Source organism: Merops nubicus, unplaced genomic scaffold (assembly GCF_000691845.1).
Source record: "Merops nubicus isolate BGI_N331 unplaced genomic scaffold, ASM69184v1 scaffold13032, whole genome shotgun sequence".
Classification (NCBI taxonomy): Eukaryota; Metazoa; Chordata; class Aves; order Coraciiformes; family Meropidae; genus Merops; species Merops nubicus.
Window position 1 is genome coordinate 25,897 of NW_008591632.1, and position 25,919 is coordinate 51,815.

The following is a 25,919-nucleotide window of genomic DNA, read 5'->3' on the forward strand; positions in this document are numbered from 1 at the left end:
ATGTCAAGCTTCAGCTCCAGACAGTCTCAAAAGCAAGAAGTGAAATGAAATTATACTTTTACAAAAACGTATAGCAGGGAAGGCTGTAAAATGCCATTGCAGAACTCTGCCTGAAAATTAAGCCACATTGATCTATAAGCACTATTCAAATTTGAGTAAAAACTTATTCATCACATTCAACTTTAAGATGCTAGAAAAAATTATTCCTTGAAAGGGTTGTGAAGGTCTGGAACAGCCTGCCCAGGGCAGTGGTTGAATCACCATCCCTGGATGTGTTTCAAGGCCATGTAGATGTGGTGCTGAGGGACACGCTTTAGCAGCAGACTTGGCACTGTTAGGTTCATGGTTGGAGCTGATGATCTTACAGGTCTTTTCCAGCCTAAATGATTCTATGATTCTAAGATGCTTCAGTCAGATTACCAAGTGTGGTTGGAAAAAAAAAAGTGTTTGTCACTAATGACAATACCACTAGTGGTTATACAGCCATTGACATTGCAAAGCACTTTGATCCCCACATGACAGAGTGAAAAATTGTACCACACCTCCTCTTCAGCACTGGCAGCACAGATTTTTAGGAAAGGATACTAGCCAAGGTATTCATCTTGCTTTGTATTGACTTCAACATCCCTCTCTGCGAAGTCATATTTTCTTTAGTTGCCATGGCAATGCTGGAGAAAGAAGAAGAGTGGATCAAGTTGTTGGTGCTAAGAATAATCTACAGCTGAAACAAGAGGAAAGCAAGCAGGCAATGCTTCTTTAGAGAACAATGAATGAGGTGAAGCAATATGAATGAAACCACATCTTTTCCATTAACCTCTATCCTTTACTCTTAATGGCTTATATAAAACCAGAAAACATTCAACAACTGAAGTCATTGCAATTTCTTGAAACGAGCCAAGTTTGGGCATGTCTTCCCCCAGCCCAAACACAAAAAAAAATGGTGCTCCATTACAATCAAACCTAAAGGTATTCTTCTGGCATAGGTTTTTAAATGTAGAAGCATGTTTAATCACAGAAGCCCCATACTTACTTTCACTCTAGAGAGTATATGAAATTTCCTGTCTGCCATCAGAACATGACAGCTACAGAAGTATTAAGCAAATAGAAGCTGACTCATAATTAAAAATCAATCTGCAAAGTGAACGTGCTGGTTGAGAGTAGACATAAGTGCAGTCTGAGGCCTGATACAGCTCATAGAGCCTCACACAGATGGTTTGTGGACAGTCAAGCTGGGGGACACATCCCCCATGAAAGACATTTAAATACAATGAAGTGTTGGGATCTACTTGCTTTGATTTGAGATTACTACTGTCCCCTGCCTCCAGGTGAGTGGGCTAAGCTGGGATTCTCCTGCATTCATGCCTCTTCCCAGCAAGCCCAACCTCACTGTTCTCTGTAGGCTGGAGTGGAGGGAGCTGGTGGATAATGAAATCACATCAAATGGTGCTCCTGCCACAGCACAGGTAAAATATGTTTTTGAGCTTTGGTCCTAATTAAGAATATCATCCCTGGGTATCTAAGTTTCCATACTCCATGTCTTTACTAATCCATGGCCCAGCTGCATGTACTCTACCCAAAGACACGAACACAACACAGGTGAATATAAACCAGCATTTCCCCTTTCAAACTTAAATTCTGGAAGCTGGAAAAAAAACAACTGTGCTCTTAAAAATATTTAAATGAAGATTTTAAAGAACTACTCAGCTAAGAAAAAAATTTTCTCTACCTTGAGTTACTCTGCAGCTCATAAACCCAAGTGTTACAGGGTGGAAAATGAAAGGGTAGGCTACCACTTGTAGCCCCAGGTGGTATTTCAGGTAGCTACCACAAATGCAATAGGTTTGTCATAACAAACTGCACAGGCTCATTCACCTCTAGAGAAACAGCAAATAAAGGTGTAGGCTCTGGGAAAAAAAAAACCTTGTAAAAACATTCCACTGTTACCAAGAAGAGCACTCAGGAAATTTTTAACTACCAGGAACCAAGCTGGGAGAAAAAAAAATTCCTATCTGTACAGAGGGAAGCTTGCTCAGTAACCTACAGCTTCTTACCTTACACCCCCACAGTGACTTGAGACTTCTCCAGATGAAGTTTTAATACAGCATTTCTCAGAGCACTCCCAAATTAAGCCACATGTTTTCATAAGATGCATCCAATGACTCATTAAGACATCCATTAATTTACAGAAGTGAAAATACAAGATGACTGCCAGGATATAAAGTGTTCCTAAGACAGCTCCAAAATGCCTTTGGAAATAACTATTCCAGGTTATCATGGAACACAAGGTTCCTGCTTTAACATCTGAGGACTGAAACTGCCCTTTTCATATAAAAAGGCAGGATGCTGCTGTGTAAGTTTACATATTACAAGACTGAAAACTTCATTTCTTTTATCCAGCATTTTGAACATTTTTTTTTCAATGGGTTAGGTTTTACTGAAGAGCTCTGAAGAAAAAAATTGTAGAGATTACCATTTTTAATATGCTATGGTCTAGTAATGAAATGTATTTATGATATCCACAAACAAGAGTTTAACTGGATTCTAGCTATCAGTAACAAGCCAAAATTCAAGTAAAAAGCCCTGTTCTTCATGTATAATTAGATTACTCAAAACATGAGCTACTTTACCTAAGCCTTTGTGCTTGCAAATGAGATTTAAATTAAACACCAGGAGAAAACACACAGCTCCTGGGGACTGGTCCACTGAGGGGTCTTGTACAGTCTGAAGCACTGCAGCTTCCTCATATCCTGCATTAGACAGTTTTGGTTTCATTCCCATCCCTAACATATGCTCATTGAGTTACTGTTGCCATTTCTTCACTGACAAATGCATTTCTAAAAAAACTAATAATAATCATATTCTTCCCATTCACAGTATTGGCCCCATTTAGTTCCTCGACACCATAATCTCCCCAGATCAAGAATACTTTTTTCTTACATTTGGAAACTTCTACACAACATTTAAGATAAAAGATTAAATGCTTCTTACTGGAATCAAGGTGACCCTGATGTAATGTTTTATTTGGAAACTAGCATGGGCTATTCTCAGTGCTGCACTGGCTTGAGCTACTGGAGTTGGGTATAAACCAAGTTTCTGAAACCAGATGGTATTCTGCTCTCTGTTTAATATGAAACCCTTGCTGAAGTACAACATTAGGATTGCTGCAGTACTGATTAAATCTCCTCTAGGTAAGCCTGAGGTCAAAGCCACAAAGAGCCCACTCATCACTTCCACAAATCACCAGGAATATCTCAAGTTCCTGTGCTTGTGGCCATATTTCCTCAAAATTTCACTTACATTTCAAGTTTGTCCCTGAATGTTCAGCAGTGCTGTGGGTATGCAAGCATCCAAATTGCTCTTCAAAAGTAAAACAACTGATACTTGTACACAGTCTGCAGTATTCACAGGCATAAAGAAGTACAGAGCAATAAATTCTCCCAGCCATCACCAACCACCTAGTCTAACCTGCAGAGAGACACTTTTAATGTTGCTTGACTTGGAAGCAAAGTGTTTTTACCCAGATAAATGTTTAAGCTGATGAGTATTTTTTCCCCATGCAGCAGCCATACACATCCAGCCTATGAGCAAGTGAGATGTACCAAAAAGTCAACTCCTTGCTTTATCCATTGAGACAGCTCAGTCAAACCTACACCGATGAACTCAAACGAAGCTCTACAGGAGCAAAACATGTTTTTAAAAATCAAATAATTAATGTATTACTGGAACTTCTGCTTCGTTTTTGTATTCCATGAATCATACTTGCTCATTTAAATTCACAATGTCTATGATTAAGGGAATGGACTCCGTGACTCTGCATAGAAATGCAGGCTCTAGTTTTAAATTGGTTTAAATTGGTAAAAATTCTGATTATCTTACTTATTCTTTGTATATTTATAGATGGAAATACGTATGTATATGCATGTGTGTATTTTGATGAAGCCCAAGATGAAAACAAAAGGGACATTTCCTCAGAAATGTGATTTTGCCTCAAAATCTAACTCATGTATTTCCATTCTGTGAAGTCAAGATTCAATGGGAGTGAATTTTCCCTTTTATTAAATCCTAATTATCACCTAAAGAAATACCCCAAATATATATGGAAAATATATATTTTTTTTAATGTAATAGAAAATAGATTATTAAACTAAATCTACAGTTCTAGCCTGGCTTCAGAAGTGGCACAGTCTGCTCTGTTAATAGATAAACACTGACAAACCAGCCTGAATCAGGCCTCAAAAACAGGATTACAATAAAATCCTACGGACTTGTCAGACTCTACATGTAAAACTATAAAAAAAAAAAAATTCAAACTGAGCCAACCTAAAAGTGCAAGTTGTTGGAAAACAAGAAATAAATCATTTGCTATTTTGGAGAAGTGATAATGTTTGAAAATGAAAACCCGAGAACACCAAACATATTAAGCAAAAGCTATGCTTAGATTTAAATCTGGCCAAGAGAAGCAAAGGCTGTTCCAAAAGAACTGCAGTACAAAGTATCACATCCCACTCGTTTCTGCAAAGAAATATGCTGCAGTAAGAACCCGTGTCACGTAATTCATTTAAAAATTGATTACAAGTTGAGTACTAACAACATCTGGAAGGAGAGCCCCACTCCTCGCTTTGGCTACTGCACCACTTCAGCCCAGGGGTCCATCTAGGCTCTCCTGGGTGTGGTGGCTCCTGAGGAGGAGGGAAGAGTCAAGCTCTGCACTCCTTTGGTTCTCTTCTCTAGGAAGGATTAGAGGCAGGGTTTCACAGCCAGTGGTAAGTGTGGAGAGCTGAGCAGTGGGGTGCCCAGAATGCAGCTCCTCGCCAGCAGCCTCCGCACCCACTGAAAAACACTTCCCAGTGTTTAGAATCACTGCTGCATAACAACCCCCAAAATAGTGACTTCTCAACTTCCTGAATTACACCCAAATAATGAGTAATGAACAAGAGCAATTGAAACACTGAAGGCAGAGCAGTATTAGTAGCCAGAATAAGCCAATTACATCTCACTTCACTCAAGTAATCTGCAGTCAAACAGCTTCCCCTGCACAATTCCCTCTTTCACTTGGTTTACAATAGAAAAAGCCATTGATAATCAGAGGATGGGTAAACTTCTGTCTGGTAAAATCACTTAAAATGCAGCAGGGTTTAGCAGTAATTAATGTAATTCCTAGATACTTGCAATTACTGGAGATGACAAGAAAAAAAAACAACAACAAAAAAAATCACCCTGGTTTTAACAGTCAGAATTCAATTACGATGATAGAAATGAAATCACATTTCCTGCTCAACGTGGTTACTAAATAAGCTCTTTTTCTGCAAAAAGAAATTTAGAACATTTTTGGTAACAACTGCAACGAGAAATTTGTTTACTACAGATAATAAATGGTGTAGCAAGGAGTGCTGAAATCCAGCCTCTTAAAAATCGGAGTTCATTTATTAAAGGGAAGGACAGAGGTGTACACACACACACACACACACACCCCTTTCTCTCTCTCAGCTTCTCAGATGGTGCATGATCAAGAGTCTAGGCAAAGAGCTCCAATGATAAAATACAAGTCGTTTTACAGGATATTAAGCTTAATAAATCACCATATGCTGTTTAATGCTCTAGTTACTGGAGTGGCAGTGAGTAAGAGACTCAACAAATACCGAGCTTTGTGCGAGATGGAAAACTAGGGCTACAAGGATGGCGCTAAAGGAGAGGATCTTTCATCAGGGAAGGATTAGAATCTAAATTAAAACAAATATACACAATAACTGTGCTAAGTTGGCCAAATATAAGGCTGTGGTGAGATTATAGCCACGTTTTCAGAGATTACTGTACCGACCACTTCTGGTTCAACACTGCACATTGATGTGGTTTAACACATTCTTTCACCATGTTAATTATACTGATCCCACTGTGCATAGTTAAGCTAGCCAGCCCTTAATGGACACAGAGCCTTGCTGCACCTCTAATTACTCTTCTTGATCACTTATGCCAATACATGCATTATCTGAAAGCGTATCTTGCTTGCTTTCTTCTTTTTTTTTTTTTTTTTAAAGCAATAATCTAAAATTTAAAACCATTAAGTCGGGCACTCTGAATTATTGGTTTGCAAAATCCCAGAGTTCAATGGAAGATTGGGAAGGGCACAGATGATAAAAGTAATTTATGATGCTATGGTTCTGAAATTTCTGTATGAGAGAAGGTATCGCCCAAGTATTTGAACCATGTAAAAAAAAACCCAAACAAATAAAAAAAAAAATATACAACAGCAACAGCCTCTCAAGCCCTTGTAGTAAAACCTCTATCAGCTGCACACTAGAGTGCTGAATATGTTGAAGGATTACAGAAAATCATGTTGTAGAAGAGTGTCACTGTGGGAAGAAACAGCTTGACTACTGGAATACCCCTCAACAGCCCAGCCTGAGATCCTCTCTGCTCAGTCATTCCCTTTGTTTCTATAGGGGCTACTCACCTTTGAACAGAAATACAAATTCTCTAAACTGGGATGATGAAAATATTTAAGCAATACCATTATGGCAACATGGAATAGAAAAAAAAACACAAACTCCACCACAGCTTCATTGTAACGCTGCCTATGAGTAACAATAGTTATTGTATGAATAAAATGACTGATACCTTTAGACACAATTTAATGTAAACACTGATTGTACAGAAAATAATGTAAATTGCTAAGTTTATTCCTACCTTATTGTTTCTTCTATCAGTCGATCTGAGCTGAAAGCCAAAAGAATAAAAATATGAAGTTAAAAAAAGTAACAAGCACTAAGTGTTATTTTAGATTATTGAATCAACAATTGCCATAATACAAACCCTAACAAATTTCCCCCTAGAATGTGTTATTTCAGGATGCTGTCACTCTTGGCTACTACACAGACTTGGTGCATACAATGGGAGTCTTTGGGGAAGATCCACAGCCTGGAGCAGCATTTCCTGACCGTATGCAAGAGCAGATGCTCAGGAGAACACACAAAGCACTGAGAAGGCAGAAAAAGGGGAATGGGCTCCAGGATTCATGGCTAATTAATGTTAATGGAGTTTGATGTGTAGCAGGTGCCTAGGATAGTTTGGAAAGGAATATTAGAGAAGGAATTTCATGGTTTTATTGCTTTTTAATCTTAAGTCATTCCTGCCCACCTCTTCAAAAAATGTAATTAACAATAAAAACAGGTTCCAGATAATAACATCCCAAAACACTGCTTTAGAGCTAGTTTACCACTGTTTTACAGTGGTTAACGAGCTGAGTTCTTTCTACAGTAACACCAGTTGGATAAGAATTAAGCAATGCTTATGGTAAACAAAATACACCATCTGCAACAGAAAGACCTTGTTAAAATGTGCCCCTTCCCCTCACTGCCACACATTGATTGAGCTTCTATGTAAGATGGCTGGGAAAAGGGCAGCCTAAAATGCAGTGCCTTGAAACAGTTTCTTCAAAAACAGATGTGTGAGATTAAGATGACAAACAAGATCCTCAGAGGGCTTGAGCAATTTCCCTTTTTCTGCAGTTAACTTTGTACAGAGAGGTTTTCAATCACTGCTTTACAGCCAGTTATGAAATCCCAGAATAAGATATCTTGCTAGAGCAATCAGTATCTCAAATATAACTGTGACACAGGTGACTGTCTACATAGTGCAGAAACAATGATGCAACCCTACAATTGATCCATTTACTCCACAGATTTACACAAAATCTTGAATAACTGCAAAAAAAAAAGTGAGTTTCCAATTTAAGAAGGAAATCAAGCTGACAGAAAGATGTTTTACGTTGTTCTAGATATTGCTTCCAGTATTAAAGCAGAATTTATTGCTGCCAAACTCAAAGGATGAGGAGACACCAGAAGAGCACGACCATCTCCATCTTCCATCCTCCTTGTTCCACGTGTTTTGGCACCTCAGGAAGGGAAGGTACCAACAGCCACTGGTGCAGCACAGTTCTGCCTCCAACTGGGCTGGAGCTGCCCAATTTGGAATTTTCCTTCTACCCACAGGAATTCTGGAGATCCCCCCACACCTCCAGCTGGAGGCACAGCCAAGGAGCACGCTGTGCAGCGTGTGTAAACTGCTCAGGGAGCAGATGCTAACAGAATGTCCTTATTTGTCTGTGAAGAGGAGTGAAAACACCAAGGTTCCTATTTCAGTCTAGTCCATGGCTTGAAATATGGAGACAGCACACGGAGCACTAAAAATATTTTGCCCACTTTTAAGTTGAGAGGGACTCAACTGGGGCAGCAAACACTGAAAACACTGGAGCTGGAACAATTCTTTCTGCTCCCAAAACAAAGCCACACTCCAAAGATTCACATCACTTGCAAGTACAGCCATTTAATCAAATAAAACCCTTTTCATCCACTGTGTGTGGTATTTATTACCACTGGCACAGAGAGGTAGAACACCATAGTTATGTACACAAAATGATGTAAGCAGTCTCAAGCCTCACAGCCTCTGATAATATCCCCAGGGCAAGCAGAACAGAAAAGCAGCACATTAAAGATTTCCATAATCACTGATTCTCAAAGATATAAAATTCAACCAAGATTGTGTCTTTCATGCACAGATAGTCTCTAACAGACAAGTGTACTGCAGTGCATAATGGGAATAAACTGCAAAAACATCAGAAAACAGGCTGAAAACAAGAATGCACCATTTTAAAAGGTTTGATTTTTTTTTTTAATTTTATTAACAACAAAAATATATCAGAAGCCTGGCTGGAAATAGGTTTCACTTACAAAAATTCTGTGGAACAAAACATTGCTAGAATAGTCCTATTAAAAAAAAAAAAAAACAAACAAAAAACACAAACCAAAAAAAAACCCAACAGGAACAAAAAAACAACCTACCCTGGAAAAATCATCCCCAGTATTACCAGCTCTTTGTCCCTTAACTGCTGAAATTACAATATTTTCCTGTTGATTGACTGAAGATGACAGGGAAGATGAACACATTCAGAGACCTTAAGTGAACTACAATGTTCTCCAAGGTTTTCAGAGCACAAACATTAGGCTTGCAGCAGAGGCACTAACTGTTTTTTATGTTAGAGGCAGTTTTGCTACTTAATCAGAGATGTAAACACAAAAAGTATTTAAAAAAACTTCAGATTCTATTATATTATAATGCATTATTTTTTATATATGTATATATACACACATATAAAAATAAACCCTAGAAATGAAGCTACCCATATAATTATGAAAGGCAGAAGTTAATAAAAATACATAAATCCAGGCATAAATAATTCTAAGTACCAACAAACACAGACATTAGATGCAAATGCCAACATAAGCCAGTTAACAAGCATCAGACATGATGCAGTCAATGCTTCCCAACACATGTGGGGATCTCCCCAGTTATTTAGCAGGAGGAGATGCATATGAGTTTTCTTCAGAATGACTGATGTATAGGTGAGGGCAGACTGAACTAACTCTTCTGGTCTTAAATAAATAGCTGGGAAGCATACATTTACTACACACAACTTCCAGTATCTCCTTCCCACCCCAAGAAGCATCATCTTTTGATGGCTGAGATGATTTCCATTCGGAAGCCTCTGGCTGGTGAACAAACTGCAGCAGAAGATGGCAACACCATTCACTGCAGTTGTGGTAAGGGTAGGGCAAGCAGGAACACTTCACAGTAACAATCTGTACATCAGAAACCCCGAGTTCTGTTCAGTTTAGTACTTCTTGCAGAAGTTCAGTTGAAGCAGAGGCTTTTCCAAGGGCAGTAACATGCACCCATACAGCATCCCTGAAAGTCTTTCAAAGGTCCTGGCTAACACAGACTGTGATGTTCACTTACAGTGCTACCTAAACAGAAGCAAGCAGTCCTTTCATCAGTTTACACCTTTCAACCCTAGAAAATAACAGTCAGTTTTAAGCAAGATCAGGAACAAAGTGCAACAGAGCCCGGAGACCCAAGGGGAGCCTGTAGACCTCTAATAACCTGTTTTACACAAATAGAACTTGTTACAATTTTGAATAATGTTTATCCCAGCTGTCTGCCAGAATAAAAAATAACATTGAAAGGGGTAATATTTTCCTTAACTTACACATTCAAAACACTACAAAAAGGGGCTCTTAAAATAATAAAATTAAATCTCTTGACTTTGTTCTTCAGCTTCCCAAGCAAAGACAAGAAATCCAGTGGACGTTACCTTATGAACACCCAGGCAAGCAAATGGTGGCTCTGGGCAATGCCAACCATCTGTTTCCATAGCTGTGGGCTGTCACCTGTCAGCCAGGCACACTTTGACAGAGCCACTTCAAAACACTGCACAAAGGAAGCACGGGAAGGTGCTGAGGCAATCACCTGCTGTAATGGGTGGCACAAATCCAGCAGCAGCAGTCATGCAGAGGAAATCATCAGGCCTCTGTGCAACTGCTGTCTTCAGGAGAGACTGTGCAGTTTGTCATTTCAATAGGCAGAGAGGTAAACAAATCCAACAGAAAAATTAACTGAAATATGCCTCTAGGACAGAAAAGAAGCCTGCCCATCACATCAAGCTTTTACAACTAAAGAAACCATTTCATGTTTGGCTGGGGGGTTTTATTATTATTTTTATTGGTTTTTAAACCAAATCTCTGCCATGAGTTAAAATCCAGTAACAGAGTACTTAGGTGAGGACTGGGCTTTTGCCACATCTGTAGATTTTGCTGCTGACTTACTAGCTAGATACCCAATCCAAGCACGTGTCAGAGAAACAAGATAGAGCAGTAAGTCTCATCCACACATGACATTTTACTACACACTTTAAACCCTTTATATGAAATTAAGGGCAGTATTAGCACAAAGAATGATTTTAAAGGATTAGGGGAAAACCTTGTAGAATAAACTAATACAGCACTTGATAACTGTTTTCTTACTTTCATAAAGAATAATTACAGAAATAATAATTTTAGTTTGTTCTTTCTTTAACTGCAAGATCAATCACTAGTATTACCCCTCTCAGAAATCTTTCACATATTCACAGTCCTGGAACATCAGGTAACATCAAGCTTCCAGGAATGCAAATGCTGCAAAACATACTTGAGACTCTAACACAAATATACACATTCTGATGAAGCAAATCAGACTCACAGAAGGCAGTTATTTCCACCACAACAATCACTCCTAACTCACAAGTGAAAGAAACACTGTGCACATACACAACAGAAAAAAGCCCCAACCTGGCTGCAACTCATTTGCCATCAATGTATCTCATCATCTGAAAAAATCCTAAGACCACAAGGCTCTTTAAGTAGAATAAAGCAGAACACTTTTTTTTCCCCCCTCTGATAACAAACAAGATAGTCCAGATTTTATAAGACTTGTCTCAAGCTTGATTTAGTTTAGTGTCAAAAAAGAGTGACTTTTACCAGAGCAGCTTAGCTCATTTAGCCAGTCTCTAATTAGAGAGCTGCTAATGAAGTTAAAGACTGGTGAAGAAGCCCATTCATTGACTGAGACCCCACACAAGAGAGGGGCAAGAGAAACAGACCCAGGGGTGCACAACAGCCAGACAGAAAAGTTATACTAAAGGACACCACAAAATTTACTCCTGTGTTTCTCTCCAAGAGCAGAAGTAGCATCTGCTTGGGATGCACAGCATGCAGCAGCACGGGGAGGGACAGGAATATATTTGGCTAGGGAGCAGACATCTTACACTTCCAGCATGAGAAGAGCTAGCTGACCAGAACCAAACACACCCATTTTTACTTCACGTTTTCAAGGATGAACAATTTTCCCACAGAAACCATTCTGAAAGCAGAGAAAGGTTCAATGATGCAAACTGCTATCTTTTGTGGGTTCCTCTTATCATGTTAATTAAAGCATCGATCTGGAGGCTAAGGAGAGGCAATGTTTTCACCCCTTCTGTTGCAGTAGGCAAATTGAAGGAAGAGCCTACAACAATCAAACAGCACAAACACCAGCGTTAAGTCAATGTATAGATCTGCCCTGAGGGAATGAAAGGGTATGAACAACATCACACCTACAAACACTGAACACTAAGTAAGCTTATCCCTGCCTGAGTCTGGCAGTCAGTGATGGCTTCTAGTAAAAATGAGGAATAACTGCAAAATCAGGAAAGAAAAAAGCACAATAGTACAGCATCACACTGCTTTTAATGCAAGCAGTTTGTTAAATCTAGAATGAAAGGCACTGGAACATAATACATGGCTCTAGGTGGAAGTAACCAACATTACGTTGTGCTGAATTTCTTTCCAGATAGTTCACATGTACCTTGCACATTAGAGAAAAAATCCCAAACCCCACAAACCACACATGCAACAGGCATGCTTTCTATTGTAGGGAAGAATCTGCCAAAGGATTTCCAGGAAAATCCCAGAACCCCAGCATGGGGGGGTTGGAAGGGTCTGGAGATCATCCTGTCCATCCCCCTGCTCCAGCAGGTCACCCACAGCAGGGTGCCCAGGATCACATCCAGGTGGGTTTGGAATCTCTCCAGAGAAGGAGACTCCACAACCTCTCTGTCACCCTCACAGGAAATAATTTTTTCCTCCTGTTCAGATGGAACCTCCTGGGTTCCAGTTTGTGCCCACTGCCCCTTGTCCTGTCACTGGGCACCACTGACAAGAGTCTGGCCCCAGCCTCTTGGCCCCCACCTTTTGGATATTGATCAGCATTGATCAGATCCCCTCTCAGTCTTCTCCATCCTAAGCAGCTCAGCCTTTCCTCATTAGAGAGATACCAATGAAACCTACTCCTCCAGCCTGCAATCTCACGACACAAAATTCACTAAAAATCAGGCTCCTAGCTGCATTACTAAGTAAATATTTTGACAGTTTATCAATTCCAACAATTGGGACTTAACCTAACATAATACTTGCTTTGCAGATGCCTAACATCTGTAAACATGCCTACATATGCTCCACAACCAATGAAAAGATCAGTTATTCTCAGTTTAAAGAACAATTAAATGGGTGCAAACTAATACCAAGGGATGCTCTCCCTCTGCAGGAAGGTCTCTGAACACAAGGATCCACCTTCACAGGTCTGAAAAGACTAACAGGTTGTTTCTCCTGGGTTTCCAGAGGGCACAGCCTGCATCTCCACTGAACTCCATGGACTTGTCTGGGAAATATCCACAGAGTGAAAGAAATGTTTCTGCAAAAAGAGGAGTTAGCCAAGAAAGCTCTTTGGCACATAGAAGGACTACTGGGGAGAGTGCTTGATGTTTGAGAGTCCCAAGAGGGTGAGCAACAGCAATACTTCTGCCTTTAAAGCAAATCTATAAGGAAATAAGAGCCTTCTCAGTAATCTGCAGTATAAAGTTTACCCAAAGAACACAGTTAAAAACTTGAAATGCAAACAGCTCCTATCTCCTGAATGAAGTGCAGGGGCTGGTTGGCTATTAGTGAGCACAAACCCAATGCCAGGGTGGCACCACCAGCCCCATAATGAGCTTTCTAGAGGCTCCAGATTCATGGTGGTGAAAGTTCCTGGATAGATAGACCCTCCCATATAATTGCTCCATATTACCCCCAGGAACCAAGTTAAATGAAGTGAGAGGGGCAGGCCTTCCTGTAAGTCATTATCAGCAACCACAACTGTCAGGACAATTCCAGTAACCTACTAATGGACTCTGTCAGCATCTCCCCTGACCCGCCGCAGGCAGAGCCACCTGCAGGGGCAGTGCTCCTTTCATTACCTCCTCTGGCTTAAAACATACAACTTGGATCATACCTTTAACTAAAGGAAAAAACCCTCAAAACCAACCAACACAGCCTTCGATACCAACCCCGATCTGATGAAGAACGAGCTCTACCAAGACACTCTGTCACTGCTGATTTGTTGGGCGCACACACAGACAAGATAGATGCACAACCTACAAGAAACACAAGCTGTTTATGATGTGTACTGTAACAAAAAAGATTGTGCCACTTTTCTAGCTCAGTGGGTTTTGATTAAAGCTAGACAAAGCTAAAAAAAGTTGTTACACTACTCTCACCCTCCTAAGTAACCAAGAAAAGAGAACACAAGTGGAACGTCTTCCAGAAGAGCCCCATCATATAAATAACTCTAATTAATACCTTTTTAATTTCCAGTGAAGGTGGCAAAAATGAAGTGAGATGACAATCCAATTTTGATCCAGTATGAAACCCTAAAATACATGCTGATAGAAATGTATTCTGCTTCCCAACTGCATTTTCACCTGCTGTGGTTTTGAGGGTTGGTTTGGTAGATGTAGGAAGCTGTATGGCATTCAGCCAGGACGTGGCCAAAGTACCTCATGTTACAACTATCTACCTCCCCGTTCATTGTTTCCAAAAATTACTCTTAAAATGGCACAGTTAACTATACAATATAATCACAGAGTCCCAGCATGGTGGGGGTTGGAAGGGACCTCTGGAGATCATCTTGTCCAACCCCTCTGCTCCAGCAAGTCACCCAAAGCAGGTTGCTGCAGATTGCCTCCAGGTAGCTTTAGAATCTCTCCAGAGAAGGAGACTCCACAGCCTCTCTGGGCAGCTGCTCCAGGCTTGGGCACCCTCACAGCAAAGAATTTTCTCCTCCTGTTCAGATGGAACCTCCTGGGTTCCAGTTTGTGCCCGTTGCCCCTTGTCCTGTCGCTGGGCACCACTGACACGAGTCTGACCCCAGCCTCTTGCCCTCCACCCTTTAGATAATGACAAGCATTGAGAAGACCCCCTCTCAGTCTATAAACAGGCTACACAGACCCAGGTCTCTCAGCCTTCCCTCATCACACAGATGCTTCAGTCCCTTCAGCATCACAGTAACTCTCCACTGGACTCCCTCCAGAAGTTCTCTGTCTCTCTGGAACTGGAGAGCCCAGAACTGGACACAACACTCCAGATATGGCCTCACTGGGGCAGAGCAGAGGAGGAGAACCTCCCTTGACCTTCTGATCACATTCTTCATAATGAAACCCAGGTTGGCCTTCTCGGCCACGAGGGCACCTTGCTGACTTATGGTGAACCCATCACCAGGACTCCCAGGTCCTTCCCCACGTAGCTGCTTTCCAGCAGGTGTCCCCCCAGCCTGTGCTGGTGCAGGGGGTTGGTTATTCCTTTCCAGGTTACACCCGTGGTTCAAAATTTAAAGCACACACTACATTTAAAGCACCTATGATCCAAATTCAGGGTGCAATTCATTAATGGGTGACGATCTCAACATTTTTCTGCTGACCCAGTTTTGTTGTGTTCTTAGGCTTGTCTTTTCATCTAAGGCTGAACAAGATGCATTCTTCCAGAAGTGCAACTATACTCAATATAAACAAGTCCCTCAAGTGAGAGGAAAGCACACAAAGATTTCTGCACAACCATTCAGCAGCTAAGAACAAGGAGAACCTCATTAGGATGCATTAGTACAGAGCTTCCAATTAAATAAACTCAAGAATGACATTTATAAAGTAATGTGAGAACTTTCCAGGGGTACACTGTGTATTTGAGGAAAATTGAAATAATTATTTTACATATCCATACACAAATTAAATTCAACAGCTTGTTTTTACTGGAGGTTCCAACAGCAAATAACAAGCAAGCAATTCTGGCCTTAAAGAATAACAAAATACACAGTCACCAAAAAAAAGACATGCCACATTAGAATCACAAGTGATCCTCAGGTTCCACAAAAGAAATTCTATAAAACTTCAGAATTGTTGACTCTGTTCAAAAGATGCACCTACTTTTCAGAACCAACCCATGTAAGAAGGATTTCAGTATTTGTCAAAGTCCTAATTTCATTACAGACCTGGGGAGGGGGGGAAGCTGCCCTAGTTAAGAAACAGTGTTGAAAGGAAAGCTAAAAACAAATAAAACATGCATCACTGACTTGTTTATTTCTGAAGCGAGCAAGAAACTTCAGAAGCAAAAGGCAGAGCTCTGAAGTTTGAAGTGTGGTTTTATATCCCTCCCTCTCCCCAAATCAAAGGCATAGTGGTGTTTCTGAGACAAAGCCCAGAACTGAGAAGCAGAGTCTAGTCTTAGTCCCAAGACTCTTTTTCTGTGATATATTCAGGTAATCTTTCCCACAGTGCTGGGAGGGTTTGGTCTTTAGTTTCTGCAGACATTCATAAAGACCTCTGCACTTTCTGCAACCCCTTCTCCTGGGGCACATAAAATTTATGTGTAAACCTTCACACTTTATATAAATGAGAAGCAAACAATGAGCTTCAGGTGCTTCATGTCTGTGTGATCACATCTTTTGTCACCAGGATAATTCAATTTTGTCCTGGAAGTTACAAACCAGGTTTTGTGCATGTGTGTGGGTGGGTTCATTGGGGTTTTTTTGGATGGTTCAGCACTCCCCACCCCGCCTGTCTTCAAATATCATTCACTTTAGACATATTGATGTATAAAAATATCCCAATAGTCATCACTGTCAGAGAAATTATTGATCACAGTATTTTTAAAAGCAATTCAGCTATATGGAAAGCATGCAAATAAACCTTCAGAGATTAATATAATCTTTGGTTTGGTGTTTTGGAGTAGGTTTGCTTTTTTAAGTCCTAAATACAGCACAGGAAGATGAAAAGCACTAGTTGATTTTACTCTAAGGAAGCTCAAGCTATTTTTAGAGGGAAAACCTCTTTTAAATCATGAAGTGCTTGGCTGATTTTCACATTCTTTTATTAAGTTATTTATAAATAATAACAATACCCATGAGAGCATCTTCCTTCATTGCCTGCAAGCTTTGAACGTCCCCAAATTCTCATTAAACTACTTCAATAACTTGCTCATACAGTCATATAATTACAGTCACCAAATGAGCAGCAAAGTTTCTTTTCTTCCAGAAGACATGAACTGTCTCCCTCATCGAGCAGTATTTACTATTAAAATAAGAAAAGAGAGAAGTTGTGCTCAGTCTGGCATTGCAGGTAAGTGTAAGATAAGCCCAAGACTTGTACTCAGTCTGAGGCTGTTAGAGGGACAGTCAATCCAGCCACCTACAGAGTGGCCTTGTGTCATTCTGCCACAAATCTTCAAAAGACAGAGGTTCTGCCAGCAGGCTTGGAGATAAAACCCTTTCAATCCCATGCAGACAGGGTGAAAGGATGGAATCACTGATGCATAACCACGACCAAGAAAACTCTGCAGCAATAGGAGACTGAGCAGAAAAAGAAAATCCTGTTTTGAAATGGAATTACAGTACAAGCTGTTATGCATCTTTAAGTGAGCTTCTGCAATACCAAAAATCCTCCTTTGTTCAAATCCCTTCCTTGAAAACAATTTTGTTTGTGCTGCTGCTCAGAGGCTACAGCCCTGCATAAAAATCCCGTGTTATGGATATTCAATGGTAAGTCAGTCAGGGAGGTAATTAATTACCACAGTCACCCTGGCTGGCTAGCTGAGGCACTGGCACACACTTCTAATGCACGAGTTTCTCTCAAACTTCCTCATTCCAGAAACAAAGAAAACAAGCCAATGGTATTTGGGAAAACACTGACACATTCCTGCCAGAGCTCTTGCAATTAATGGCTGGCAGAGAAACATTTTAACCCAGATTCTTTGGTCTCTCCTTGCACTATATGTTCCAGTTGAATAGACAAAGCACTGCACCCTTCCCTCACTCCTGTGCAGCAGCTCTGCAACCAAACGACCCTGTGTTCAGTGCTCCCTGGCAAACAGTCCAAACCCCAGCCATGGACAGCATGGATTGTCCTACCACAGCACACTGGGTTTGGTTTATTCCTAACTGCTAAAAAGTAAAGAAAATTATTCACTACCAAGTACTGCTTCAGTTAAAATGTGTGTTACAGTTAAGAGAATGCAGCAACAAGAACACCACACTCTGCTTTGACATGAAAAAAAATAAGCTTCATTTAGAGGCAGGTTTTGCAATTAAAGAAAGAAAAACCAAGCCAGTCCTTACTGGGCCTGACCAGAGTGAAGCTCAGCAGTTCTGAGGCTGCAGAGCAGGCAGCCAGCAGGCAGCCAGGGAAGAGCCTCATCACACTCCTCCCTCCCTGCTGCTTCCCCAGCCACCTTGGGAAAGAAACTGGTGAATTAGCTGTTTTTCCTACAGCCTCTTTCTTTCCAAGAGGAGATGAAGGAGTTGCAGTGGCAAAGTGTGTGTCAGCTGGAGCAGTTACTGCCCAGGCATCTGGCTGTCCTCCCCCTGCGACTGGAAGGGAGGGAAGGGGTGGAAGGGGAGAAACAGCAGTTCTCTGGTTTTAATCCAATACTGAATGTCCACTGAAATCCACAGCAACCTGAGCAGCAACAGTGCAGTGAATGGAAATCAGGGAGTGCAGAGCAGAGAACAGGGATAACTAAAGAAAAGGAAATTAAATTAAGGTAGAAAACTGGCAGCTTCTTCCCAAAAGATCAACATATCTGTAACCAAAAACCATGTAAAGTGCCTCATTAAGCTGACTTCTCTGTGCAGATCTGTACCGAGGTGAAAAATCTGTAAGCAACATCAATATTTAGAGGAAAAATAGCCAACAAGTCACTCCCTCTGTTAGGACCTGGACTATATTGCTAACAGAGGTTGGGAGCAGTTTTCCCGGGGATTATTCTCAACTGAATGTGGCTCTTTCTGCCCAAACAACAACAGGAAATTTGACATAGTTCTGGTGAAAAAAGAAAAGCAGTAACAATAGCAATAAAAATACGTAGTACTCCAGAGCACTCCACACATGGAGCACTGCACGAACACCAGTTTCTCCTCATCAGCTCCATGAAGCAGGGATGTATTATTCATAGCCCCATGACGCCACCGCTGCAGGTTCCCGTTACTTCTTTTGCTCACTTCTCATTCCTCTTCTCTTCCACAGGCAGAATGCATCCCTCCAATCTGTCTGTTCTCCTTCAGTTTCTCACCCACCTACTCTGGCACCCCTGCCCTCTCTGTTCCCAGTGCTCACCATTTTAAGGCACACAGGGGTGGTTTGTGTCCTTAGCTAGAGAACGCTCTGAGCAGGTTCATCTCTGCCTGCACCACTCACACCTGATACTCTAAGATGATTTTTTTGTTTCCTGGGCAGACTGACAGCCTGCACAGCAATGCTCACCAGAAACATGCAGTCATCTGAAAACAATTCCAAAGACAGCTAATGATACCTGCACCAGCATTGTTTCCTTGGGCAGACTGACAGCCTGCACAGCAACGCTCACCAGAAACATGCAGTCATCTGAAAACAATTCCAAAGACAGCTAATGATACCTGCACCAGCACAGGCATCTGCTTTACCACCAGTCACTTCTTCTGGGAAAGGACAAATGGCTAATTTTTGAGCACTGGAGCTGAGTAACAAAGCAACAGTCATATAGTGGCCCTATAGTGACACAATAAACCCACCCCAACAAATGCTGGCGATCATAAAGTGGTCTAGTTTTCATCTAGATTTACAAGGAATTAATCATAGGTAATAAAATCTGTTATTTCTATCTTAACCTTGGAGGCCCCCATCAATTTTTACAGAAATTCATCAGTGTCACCAGTCACACACGATGCAGTCCTAACACAAGGGGAATCTTCACTCCCATACACAGGCAATATTGCAAATTTAATCAAACACATTAGCCCCTTCTTTGCTGACTTACACTATAACTCATCAATAACTGCAGAATTTTGCAGGGCAAACACTAAGTTGACAGGACTCTTTCCTCTGAGGCAGCACTTTCGCAGCGGTTTTTAAAATGCTAAGCTAGATCTATCCATCAAAATTGTTTCCTTTAGATTGAAAACAGTATTGCAAGAAAAAGGATGGCTTGCTTACCTCCCTGGCCAGAAGAATATACATGGGGAAGAGGAGACAGACACCTTTCCTGAATGGCACAGAGCCAAGAAAACAAGCATTCAAAAATCAACCACAAAGGAGACCACACTAGATTGGGTATTCCTTTAAGCACCTCAGATGCCAAAAGAGATGAATTGTTAGGTAAAAATATTAACAGGGCATCACTACCTGACAAGATCTGTCTTCCAGATGCATTTTAATTAACAGCTGTTAAAGTTTTGATTACAAAAATTTAGGCACTATTGTTTTTCTCTGCAGAAATAGGTAAAACTACCCTCAAACTGCCTCCCACCTAGAGTCAGTAAAATTTTTTGCAAGGTGCTTCAGCCCTTCTAATTCCCTTAGGGCTTAATATACATTAGGTCTTTTTATTCATCAAAAGTTTGTACTCATTGATTTTTTTGTTTCCCCTCCTTTTTTAAGGCTATCTGCATATGTAAAATTAAGACGAGAGATTTTCCTTCGTTCTTCTTTCAGAAGAGAAAACATTCAAAATGTGACAGGGAAATAACAAGGCAGATTCAGGTAAAAAGCAGAGGTTCACCTTCTCTCCAAAGCCCCTCCCAATGAAGAGCTTTCTGGCTCTCCTCCTCTCACTCCCAAGTGAGACCCCACCACAGACAACACCAAACAACTCTGCCTCAGGCTGCCAAGCATGCTTTTTAAAGAGCAGTCATGGAAAAGGCTGCCAAGAGCAAACTCCAGTCTCTGCTCATCCTGTCTCACATGGTAGTGCATAAAGAAAAAAGGCCAACAGAGGAGTCTGGTATTCTGCAACGGGGTAAAAGCTCCTAAAGTCTCCATTATCAGAGTGTGGAATAAATATGTAATAGGTTAAAGTACTTAATATCATAAATTAAGCAGGGTCAAGGCCAAGTGAACACTAATATTTGATAGATGTCATTCCTATGGCAATATTTCATTACTCTGCAGCACATCATGAAACACTTGTTAAGTTTTATGTTTGCATCTTCATTTTTTAAGCTCTTCTCATACGTTTCACAACTTAACCAACACCACATTTGTATTTTTACTGTCTTTGTGATCAGTGTGGAAGTATTGATCATGCAGTTCTATCAGTTAGTCTAGCACCAGGATTTACTGCACTGCAAACACTCAGCATCAAGCCTCACACAAAGCTTGTCAGCTTATTCCAGGGGCATGTTTGGGGTCACCTGCCAGCTCCTGGAGATTTCTTGGGACCTTCTGCTAGCTTTTACAGCTTTCTGGAATTAGTAGCTCATTAACTGCTTTCTCTGAAGACAAATATGTTGAAGCTCTTTAATAACTTCCTCTGCCAGTATCTATTTCTGAGCTTACTGATGATTCTGAAGTTCTGAACATCTCACAAGCTTTGATTTCTCGCCGAGTTTGTCTTCTGCTTCAGCACAACTCTTCATACCCCCTACAGTTATCTCCACCTTCCAGTTGTATTCCATTAGTTTTGGCTCTGTTTCCTAAAGATCCCAAACTCACCTACTTCTGGTTTTCTTTTTCTCAGTTGTGAATTCTCAGTTGTGGGGTTTGTGGGTTTTTTTGTTTGGTTTGGTTTTTTGGTTTTTTTTTTTTAAAGTCTTGACATTTCCGAATAATCATCTGTTTAGGTGTTTCTGAAACTGCCTTATTTAATTCTATTTTCATGCACTTTTATTCTAAAAACATTCTGTGGAGTTTATTATGCTTAACAAGACCAAAGTAATTGATGCCTCAGCAAACACAAGGCTCTGATTCTGAAGACAAATGCCATATAATGTTTACAAAATATTTTGGTTTTCCCTCTCCATTGTCTGAAACTTTTCAAAATAGTGCCCTCAGAGGAATGTCTGTTTCTTAGATGGGTATTTTACAACTCCAGAAATATTTTATTTGTATCTTTCTTGAACAAAATGTCAAATATATAGAAGTATTTATTATCCCTCCAATAAAAAAAAAAAACACAAAGGAAAACAAAAAAGCCCAACACAACATCTATAAGAATCAGGTTTACTCAGATAACTGACACTGATTCTTCGAAGTACAACATTCACCTCCCAAACATTAAGATTGGAGTTTTTTCCTGGAAACTATTTTCTGATCACACATACTTAAGAATAAATTAAACCTAAATGTTCGAACTTTAAAGAAATTAATTTCTAAGTTTTAAAGGTATTAAAGAAAATTGAGGATAAAGTGATGGTAAGCTACAATCAAAACAAAAATAGTTTTAATTCCCTGTAAAAGCTTTTTGTGCAGCGCTGGTTAGAAGTTTGTTATTAGTAAGGAAGCACGTTTGAGGAAGCCACAGGTAATTTGTATTTATTTTCAATGAAATCCTGCCCTCTCGTGTCAGACTGAGGTTTAGCATGACTCCAGTCGAGAACACAGGCACGAAGACCACTGCTAACTCCAGAAAGCACCAACCTTCCAGCACTCTTCCTTGGGAACGTGCTGCTTTCAGTGACTGGGGAACACACAAAGCAGCTGCTCATAATCTAATGCCCTCTCTGCCACAAGAATAAAACGAAAGTGCTTTCTGTTTTCCTCATTATCTAGGCCAATGAATATCTGCAAATTGACTGTAGTTTAAGTGCACAGATAATTCTGGAATTAGCCTCTTCCACCCTCTTTTGTATACATTCAGTAGAGACAAAAAAAAAAAACAAAAAAGGTTGTTCTCTGACTCTGACAAAGTAGAAAAACAGCTGAATCACTGGGACTTTCAGTTTTGTTTCCTAACCCTTCTCCCAGTTAGTGTACTGTAAAGGCATCTACTGTCTTAAAAAGAGAAGGCCAAGCACAAAGTCTGAGTCACAAGTGACCTGCAACAGCCCACTGAAGACAAAATCTGTACATCACTTCGTGCTGACAAGATCCTAAAGTCAAAATCACTGAAAACTACCATCACTACTACCTACTACACACATTTCACAGTCTGCATGAGCAATAAATGTTTCTCCAGCTGCATAAGTAGCAAGGCTGTCACAGAATACACAGTGCAAGACATCAATTGTGGACAGTATCTACAGGAGGACAAAACTTCCATACATACTTGAAATTCAGAAGAAGAAAAGTTAGACACCTTCAATAGAAGTAAAAAACAAGTAACACCTACTTTCGAAGGTGTTCATGTTCCTTCAGGAAAAGTTCTGTTCTTCTGTTATTCACCCCAGACCCACTTTTGTATGACCTAAAACGTAAAAAATGATGAGTTGAAAAACATTTTTTCCAGTGGCTTTTCATAAGACAATATAATGGATTTACAAGCCTACCATGCTTTGCTACTCTGAAGTGGTGAAACAGAACAGTTCCAGACCTTTTAATGTGATTTAGCATAGCTTAATAGTTTTAAAAACATTCATTCCTTTTCAGTTAAAAGAAAACCCCAACAAACCAAAACAGAATCTTATTGCAACCTTAATAAAAGTACTGAATTGAAGTAACTTTTTTTGCTCTGCTCAGAGCAGAGATGAACAAGCTTTGCCAAGGATTCTTCTTCCTCCAGGAGGGCTGGTGCCCTCTCCCAAGGACAGTGCCATGCCCCTGCTGCCCCACTCCCAGCCACTTACTCAATATCTTTCCTCACTGATCCCAACAGGTTTTCCCGTTCTCGTATTGCCAAGAAGTTTGCTTTGGTTTTGTGGAACTCGTGTGTGTAGTCCTGTAATGAAACAGTCACTCCAGAATGAGGATCACGAGATCAGCTTAACAAAACAATACGCTCAAATAAGATCCAACCACCTTTTCAAATGTTAACTGTTCTCTAACATAAAGTGCAAGACCAAATTGCTAAAGTAACATGAAAAATGCGTGGAAGTTAGTGCACAGTGTTTTTAAAACTCACTGCTCTTGCAGCACTGGCTGACTTCTGAGAGCTACAGCTGAAGCCACAGCGGGACACCCACTGTAGCTCCTTGTCCCAGTTTCATGTATCTTCACCTTCCTGATGAATTCTCATTTGGTGCTGGAATCTCCCATTACTGGTTCAGTGAGAAGCCCTAGTAAAACCCACCTGTTTGGTGTGGGGAAGATGCTCTTGGGTTTATTTTGTTAAGTTGCATCAGATGAAAAAGAAAAAAGTCTTTTCTGAACAGTGAAGACAACCTTTTTTTCCCCTTGATGTTCAAGCTATAATTTCACAATTGAAAACATTCCAGGCAACTAATGTTTCTTGAGAACCAATTTAACTGGCAACTGATATCCACCAAAACCACAGTAACATTTGAGAGAATTTCTCATGTAAGTGCTCTGGCTTTTACAAAATGCTGTGCTTTTGATATTGTCTATTGCATAGGTACAAATCAGAAATCAAACAGTATAAATGGTGGCAAATAATAAAATGTGTATTTTTTTGACAGTACTATACCATGAAAGTATCACCAGTTTGAAACACTGATTTGTAACATTAAATAATAGCTTCAGCCATCACATTCCCTTCAACTCTCTTCAGCAGTTCAGAGGGGTTTACAATCATATTTTCTTAAGTGTGATGTTCCCTCTCATATTGCATGTGACAGACCCCACAGACAAGACAACCCATTCCCATTTTGCTGCACAGAGGACACATCCACATGATGACAGATGTTACTGTTCTTCTTGGCTACCTGCTAGTCACCAAACTGACATCAAAAAACGCTCTGTTCTCAGCTCAGAGTTCACTGACTGCAGAGAAGAAAAGCGAGATGGAATTGGTGACATTTCAACCTCCTGGCAAGACACTTCTACCTGCTGTGGTATGAGTGCTGCTGAACGTTATTCCAGAGGAGCTCAGGCAGCCCAGGCAGGGAGGTGTGTTACCTGCAGGATGTCTCTGTGGCGCTGCAGGGTGTGCATCAGGGCGGCGTTGAGGGAGGGCACACCGGCACTGCTGCTGTACTCTGCCATCTTGTCATTGATCCCAGTGAGCTAGGGGGAGAAAAGAAGAAAAACCAAACACACCACCCAGTCCCATGAAAGAGCTGATTCTTGCAGGAGTTTGTTCTAATGACAGACGTGTTGCTTTGCAAACACTTGTCCAACGCCCACAGCAGCACTTCCTAACGTTCATTGCAGAAACCTGCACTGCAAGGTTTTCTAGGTGCTGTGTAAAACCACAGTAACTCAAATTACCTTTCCCAGAAGCTGTTCAATCTCCACAGCCATGGTCTCAAACATTCTGTCCTGGCTCGATCCATTTAAGAGAGGAGTTGTGTCAGAGCTGATGGAAAAGAGGAGCAGCAGTTAGTGCAAAGGGCATCACGAGTGCAAGAACTGAGGAGGCAACAGTGTCAGGTGTGGGCAAGTTCTGCTACTCAGGTTTCCTAGAAAGATTAAACAAACTCAGAAAAATTACTTTTTCTTATCATACATGCCTTTAACTCTTATAAGAGCTAACAGTGCAGTATCATTCAAAGAAAACAGAACCTCTCCTTGGAAGATATGCCTGATACCACACACTTCTCTGCTACCAGCACACATCAGCACCAATGCCCTTCTCTCCCCAGCTTTTAAGCAAAATTTATTTATTGGCAGAAGGGAGCACTGCATTATTAGCATGTTACAACAGCTCCAAAATTACACCTTAATAACATAGTGCTAAGACTGACCTCTTAAGCAATCAGTGTGCTGCAGAGCAATACAAACTGTGTAAGTCACCACAATTGCACTTTCATGCCTTACACCCTCCTCAGGCTTTTTAAGATAAACTAAACCCACAAGGAGAAGTCACATCTAAACAGAATAGAAGCACAACACTTAAAATGCTAACCTGTAGAAATATGACAACTAATACTCTCCAGAGACTACTCTTTGCTTTGCTATTCTAATTAGGGGAAGTAAGTTTTGCACAGGAGAGCAGAAATAACAAAAATAATTAGATTATGCACAAATAACAGCACAGAACCAGACCAAGAGAGAGACTAGGACTCTGGGCCAAGAGTAACATGGTTGTTCTTGGGCCTCCAGAACCAGAAATGAATGGGAAAGTTTGAAATTTATTCAATCATCAAGTTAAACAAACACAAAGATCAACCCAGATTCATACAGGAGTCACAGGGAACTGACACACGGTGCTGGGACTCGCAGTGAGTACACAGAGGATGGCATTTTGTGATGGTGTGCACAGGGACAGAGAAGCTGATAATTAGTGCTGTGGAACTACAGGAGAGACCCCAACTCTGGCTCAGAAGCTAGAAAGACTTGGGAAGTTTTACCACATTAACTCTTCAAACATGAATCTGCCTAAAGCGAAGAGAAAACTGTTATA

At 40.6% G+C, this 25,919-nt stretch overlaps 1 protein-coding gene across 1 annotated transcript in view; it reads right to left on the reverse strand.

The window, feature by feature from the left end:
* GOSR1 (golgi SNAP receptor complex member 1) overlaps positions 1–24,869 on the reverse strand; it is a 26,266-nt gene extending 1,397 nt beyond the window's left edge. The window contains exons 1-6 of the mRNA XM_008950329.1: positions 24,785–24,869; positions 24,473–24,580; positions 23,245–23,336; positions 22,791–22,865; positions 6,685–6,714; positions 586–668 (exon numbers count right to left, since the gene is read on the reverse strand). Of these exons, the coding sequence (XP_008948577.1) occupies positions 586–668; positions 6,685–6,714; positions 22,791–22,865; positions 23,245–23,336; positions 24,473–24,580; positions 24,785–24,829 (433 nt within the window). The 5' untranslated portion in view covers positions 24,830–24,869. The remainder of the gene's footprint in view (positions 1–585; positions 669–6,684; positions 6,715–22,790; positions 22,866–23,244; positions 23,337–24,472; positions 24,581–24,784) is intronic.
* Between the last annotated feature and the right edge of the window lie 1,050 nt (positions 24,870–25,919).